At 44.9% G+C, this 6,267-nt stretch overlaps 1 protein-coding gene across 1 annotated transcript; it reads right to left on the bottom strand.

Annotated features, from left to right (window-relative positions):
• Positions 1–1,170: 1,170 nt before the first annotated feature.
• On the bottom strand, positions 1,171–5,694 carry LOC123447995. Its single transcript, XM_045124753.1, has 3 exons — positions 5,528–5,694; positions 2,782–4,218; positions 1,171–1,510 (listed from the first exon to the last, which is right to left on the bottom strand). Exon 2 carries the CDS (start codon positions 4,124–4,126, stop codon positions 2,816–2,818), a length of 1,311 nt encoding a protein of 436 aa, XP_044980688.1. The 5' UTR covers positions 4,127–4,218; positions 5,528–5,694; the 3' UTR covers positions 1,171–1,510; positions 2,782–2,815.
• Between the last annotated feature and the right edge of the window lie 573 nt (positions 5,695–6,267).

Genomic DNA, 6,267 nt, shown 5'->3' on the forward strand with positions numbered 1-6,267 from the left:
AAACCAGACCATTCATGAATGAGGCCATACGATTGGCCATGATCTTAGCGATTACCTCGACAAAGACGTGAATTAGGCTGACTGGGCAGAGATCCGTGATATCTTTCGCCTCATCCTTCTTTGAAAGCAACACAATATTAGCCGAACTAAGCGAGTGCAAATTGGCGGTGTGCAAGTTTGAGAAGGAGTTGATTGTGCTCATCATGTCCACTTTAATAACTTCCGAGCAGGATTTGATGAATGATCCGGTGAAATTATCGGGCCCTGGAGCTTTATCGCGGGAAACAAGGAAATGGCCGCAAGCACCTTGACCTTGCCGAAGTTATCGCCAAGGCTGGAGAGATCACAATGATTGAAGTGGAGAGCCTCCCAGTTGAAATCTTGTGCCCTTCTCTGACCTTTGCAGAGAATTGCCTGGAAGACCACGCCAGACTATGCCAAACTACTAGGCATATGCACCTGATGCGAGGCAGCTCGGATCTCAAAGACGAGCGACGAAGGAGCTTGCATCCACGAAGGATCCCTGGGCCAGACGCTCATCACCTGTCATAGTTGCCAGCACCTATAGCGAGGCAACTCAGATCTCAAAGACGAGCAACGAAGGAGCTTGCGCCCATGGAGGATCCCTGGGCCGGACGCTCATCACCTGTCATAGTTGCCACTCGAACCACGCCACAACCGCTCCAACTTAGTTTCAAAAAGAAAAAAGAAAAAAAGCTCCGACTTCAAAGCACCAGAACAGATCACATAACCTGCAAACACGGCAAAGCTGACTAGCAAACCATGCTACAACTCTAACACCACTCAGACGTCGTCGTGTTACCAGTTGCTTAGGTTGATCATAGTGGGAGTAACTTAGCTAGTAACATAGCACTTTTCAAGACAAAATTATTTATGTGACATGTAGTTAATGAGGAGATATGTGTTTAAAGTAAAATAATATGTTAGCGCTTTCCAAGATAAGATGAGTCTATAAGATAATAAATTAACACATATACGACACTAGTACTAAGTTATTTTGCACTATAGAGGTAGTAACTTAAACTACTGTCATATGCATGACATAGTCTAACTTACTCCCCACTATGACCAACCTTATCAATGCTTAGTCACATCACTCCCATGCCCGAGGAACAGGCAACTTTCATGAGCTGACACAGAAAAACACTGTACCGCAAAGTCGATTTCAAATATAAGCTCAAATTGCATAAGGCAAACAATGTGCACAGAGTTGCAACGGCAACCAACGCTGAGCAGGATGCCCTTCTGACCAGACTTCTAGCACTAATCTATAGTGAACAAGTTCACCCATTTGCTAGAATGTAGAAAAGACTTCCAAGAAAAAGAAGAAAATCATTTCAGGTTCCCAGAACAGACCAAGCCCAGGAGTACAAAGGATGTTACAACAACGACGGCCAATCAGAAGATCACTAAACCAAGTATAATGCATCAAATCGGTCTTGAGGGTTCTTTCTTGATCAACCATACTCTTGGCAAAAACACCTTCGACCTGAAACAATCCGAAGGAGTGATATCAGACAAACAATAACAAACTATATTTGCTGGAAACCCTAAAGGAAAGTAGGCAGCACTTTAAATTTAACATTTAGACTTCCCTACCAAAAAGGTATTATATTTAGTGGTCAGCCACGATCAGACAGCCGACAGCCGATCTAATCTCCCCAGCAAACAAAAAAATATAAAAAATAAAAGACAGCTGGTCTATCATTTGATAAAAAAAAATAGACTGGTTATGCGAGAACATTGCCTGTGTAGCTATGTAGTATCTCTTCATAGCCTACCAATAACCAAGGCACATGCCAACAAACGAAGCCCAGGCAAAACTAAGCAATAAGTAATAGACCAATACACTTCTTATGGTTGTGACTTGGGAGTGCCATGCGTCCAAAACTAAACTTAGAGTAAGTTCTCTGTAATAATGGTATTCTTTACACCCTAATAAATTGAAACCATGTGCTATGCAATAGAACAAACAATGGTAGCCCAGAGAGACTAACCGTGTGAAGCTAACAACTGCAGACAGAAGTAAGAACAGTCATACTTAAGCTGAACCACAATATTTGGATATTGAAACCCTATGTAAGTGCAAAATTGACACCGCATAGCACAAGAACACTGAATCCGGGCAAAATCACTATAGGTGGCTGTGTGCTCCTACTAGGTTTCTTAGTGCTTAAATTCTCAGTGTGACCTGTCAGTACACTTCATTGATTTGGCTATATCTTCGGATAAATGCTGTAAGAAGGTTTGGGCTATATGCGTCTTTGATGCCAAGTACAGGGGTAATGAAAGCTTCCATTTTCTTTTAAAAAAATCACCAATTACGCCTAGAGCTAAATTAGCTTTAATGGTGTATTTTAGGGATTTTTTGTACTTTGTAAGAAGGTATTACAAAGACTATTATCATTACACCTAGGGCTATAGCCCCATGTGCCCTAGGCCTGATTCCGCCACTGTGTACATGGCAGCAATCATTCAAACATTGTTTGTGCAAATAATTCACAAGTTGATGGTCTAACTGACACTTCTCTTATTTATCTAAAAGCCTTAATGAACATCCTAAAAGATACCTCACGCGTCACAAATATCACATGAACTAAAACATGAGATCAGTGCATGTAATACTCCACAAAATGTGAAATACTGACAGTGCTTTGGAACATAAATACGAGGTGCAGATTATATCAATATGAAACAGTGCCAATAGCACCAAGCAGAAGCTATTCAAAAGTGATGAATATCAAGAACTTCCATGCTTACCATATTGCAAACCAAAACTCTGATCAATCAACTATCATGCATGATTTGCATTGCCTTTTAGCTCAAGCTCTAGCTCCTTGTCTCTTAGCTGAATTTCCAAATGCTTATGCTGAAACATCTTTTGTTCATTCTCCAATGCCAGCCTTTCAATTTCCCTGTCCTTCTTCATCCTAAATCTCTCCCACTTGAGACGTTGTTTTGTCACTTCCAGTTTTTGTTCTTGGATCTGCAAGCGATGTTTCTGAAGCTCTACTAGTTGTGAAGTCAAGTCCTTCTGCACAAAAGACAAGTTGGCGCCACCTGGAAAAGCATTGTTCATATCCAATGTGATGCCATGCGGATCGAACCTCCCACTAACACCGTTTGAGCTTGAGGTGACAAAACCCACATCACCATGATCCACCGCATGACACATTCTTTTATTCATGGAAGAATCCCTCAAGTTGGTATGAACTGTTTGACGCTCTTCATCATGCTCCTCGTAATCAGAATCTGCACTCTGCTCATCCTCTTCAAGATCTCCACTTGTATCCCTCCTCAGATCATGCTCCTCTTTACATCTAAGAGCAACCTGTAGTGAGTGCTGAAGTGCGGGATCTTCAGGTAAATTCACACGGTTGTTGTTATGATAGGAACACATCTGCTCATAGAATAAGTGCTTAGAGTTCAATATCTTCCTTGCATCTTCTTTCATCTTATCAGAAAGATTATGCATGCTATCAAGAAGTGCTGGATTTTCCACAACACAGCAAGCAGTGCCACGACCAAGGATATCTGTAAGCCTTTTATATCTCTTGTTGAGGTCATTGAACTTATCCTCGCACTGTTGTGGTGACACACTGCAGCCTCTTTCGCCCATGACCTTTGATATTGCTTTCCATTTACCCTTCTTCTGCACTATTGTAATGTTCCTCCTTCCGCCTAGATCCGCCCCAGGATCCTCCCCTGTGTAAGATGCTGCGGTAATCAAAAGTTTAACCATCGAACCTGTCCACTTCATCCGATGCCATGCTGAACCCTTCTTTCCTTTGCCATTCTGGGTATCAGTAACATCCTCAGTCATATCATGCTCCTCCTCATCACTGATTGAGTTCTTTGAGTGATGACTGTGCTGGTGGTGGTGGTGGTGATCCCTTTTTTCATGTTCTCCAAATTGAAATCCATGGTTATGAGGCTCTGTAGCCCGGTTGATAGGCATTGCAAAACTCCCTAGCATCTGAGACTGGTTGAATAGCTGTTTTCCTGAGCTTGAAGCATGCATTTGCATGGAGTTACCATGTACATTCAAACTACCATAAGGAGTTCCTTGCATCATGTTTCCAGTAGGTAGGTTGCTGCTTTCCATTTTCCCAGAAAGATCACCCAGGTGTCCGTACCTCTTGTCAATACCATACAAAACGTAGAGGAGACGTCACATGTCTTCACTTCAATATCACCCTGCATAGTAAATTTGGAGAAATTATTAAAGCCCCGGACGGAAATGTATATTTGCACAGCTGTATATTTCTCAATGTTGCTGAACAAATAGATAAGAGGTTGAATTTCATCAGGAACACCTAAAAAATAATCCAATAAGGTACTCTTCAACACACTCGACTGGCACATCATGTGAGATTGAATATACTAGCATTGTGCAAATGCAACTCCGGTCTCCTGGCTGGAACGGCAATAATCGCAAAAGCAATTAAAACGACCTCTGGAGCACTTAAAATACAGTACTCTGAACTACACCGAATTAGGCAATCAGGTCTAACAATAAAATTTGCAGGGATTTGCCAGTGCTGTAGTAACGAACTACCACTGGTGCTAGCAAGTGTCATGGTATTTCACGCTTCAGGTAAGGGAGCACAGTTATTGACAGCAAACTGGAACTCAATGCTTAAGCGGGTAATCGTCGAGCATCACCAATAGTTACTCTTTCCCGTAAAAAAATCCGGTTTAGGGGGAGTTGAGCCAAAAAAAAAAAAGTGCTCCAACAGTCCCAACTCCCCCTCCATCTAGGGGGAGATGGCTCTTCCCCTAAACATTCACATAAAACAGTCACATCGGCAAGCCGCAACTGGAATCCACCGCGCCGCCACCCCAGGCCACCGCTGCCGACACCGACCATCGCAGTCACACCGCCCGCCCGCCGCAGACCATCGTTGCTGACCGTCGTCGTCACACTGCCCACCCGCGCCCCGCCCCTGCCAACCACCGTGATCCGCTGTCCGCCGTCGCCGCCGCACCGCCACCAAATACCATTTTTAGGGGAAGATTATTACGGAACTGCAGCTCACATGTCAACCTCTCCTACTATATTATATGGATACCTGCAAAACCATATTTAGGGGGAGTTTTTTTACAGGAACTGTTGGCGATGCTCAGAAGCACTCACCGACGCTACGCAAACAAATAACTACCGAATAGCACCCATTTACCCAACACACCAATCATCCAATTCGTACAGCCGAGCACGCGCCCAGGGTTGCGGCACGAGGCATAAATCTCCGGGCCAAAATTACATCGCCTGGAACATCAGAAATCACACCTGCGCCGCAAGATCCAGCATAGGCCTGACTCCTTCCGGGGGCAAAGGGGCAGATTAAACTTAGCTCCTAATTCATCCAGGATTTTTGGCTACACGGCGGCACCACGGACAGCGTATCGGACTGAGAAACAAGAAATGGGCGGGGGTTTTTTTCTTCCCCCAAACAGGAAATAATCACCCCGCTGCGAAAAGGAAAAGGGTGGGAGAAGAGCTCACGATCGAGTTCTGGCGGCGGCAGGAGGAATCGCGGGGACTCGATGGAGGGCTGGCAGACACTCTCCCACCTCCAGCCTTCCAGGGTCAAGCTCTCCCTCTCTCTCTCCCTCTCTTTCTCCTGGCCGTCGTGGGCGTGTGTCGAACAGGAGGACTTAAAAGGGCCGAGGTGTGTGCTCTGATGGCTGGCTCAAAGCAAAACGCTGCGTGTTGTTACGTACAGGTGGAATTCGGTGGGCTGTTGATGACTGGTGGGGCACGACACAGCGGGTCCTAGGTGTCAGACACTCAGAGTCCATTCGGGCTGCGTGAAATTGGCGGGTGCGTTGGTGTGGCAGTAACGGAAGGTTCTGGAAGGTCCGGAAAGTTGACTCGTTAAATTGAAATTAATGAGTATGCCACTCATGAGGATATCCTTCCCTAGAGCACGAGAAAAGTACATATTTAGAGCTTCTAGAAACCGACCCCACACCTCCTCTTTCTATGTTCGGCAGACAACCCGGACACGAGGGATGGCACGCGAGGACAACACCCGATGAGTGTGTTCTACTAGCTGGCTCAAAGCGAAAAAATGTGTTATGTTTCGCTAGAATTCGGTGGGTTGTTGATGACATGTGGGACATGACACAATGGGGCCTGGGTGTCACTCACTGAACATCCACTCGGGTCGCGTGCAATTGGGGGTGCGTTGGTGTAGCATGAACGGAAGGCCCTGGAAGCTGACATCATAATTAATGAGTATA

The sequence above is a fragment of the Hordeum vulgare genome, chromosome 4H (genome assembly GCF_904849725.1).
Source record: "Hordeum vulgare subsp. vulgare chromosome 4H, MorexV3_pseudomolecules_assembly, whole genome shotgun sequence".
Classification (NCBI taxonomy): domain Eukaryota; kingdom Viridiplantae; phylum Streptophyta; class Magnoliopsida; order Poales; family Poaceae; genus Hordeum; species Hordeum vulgare.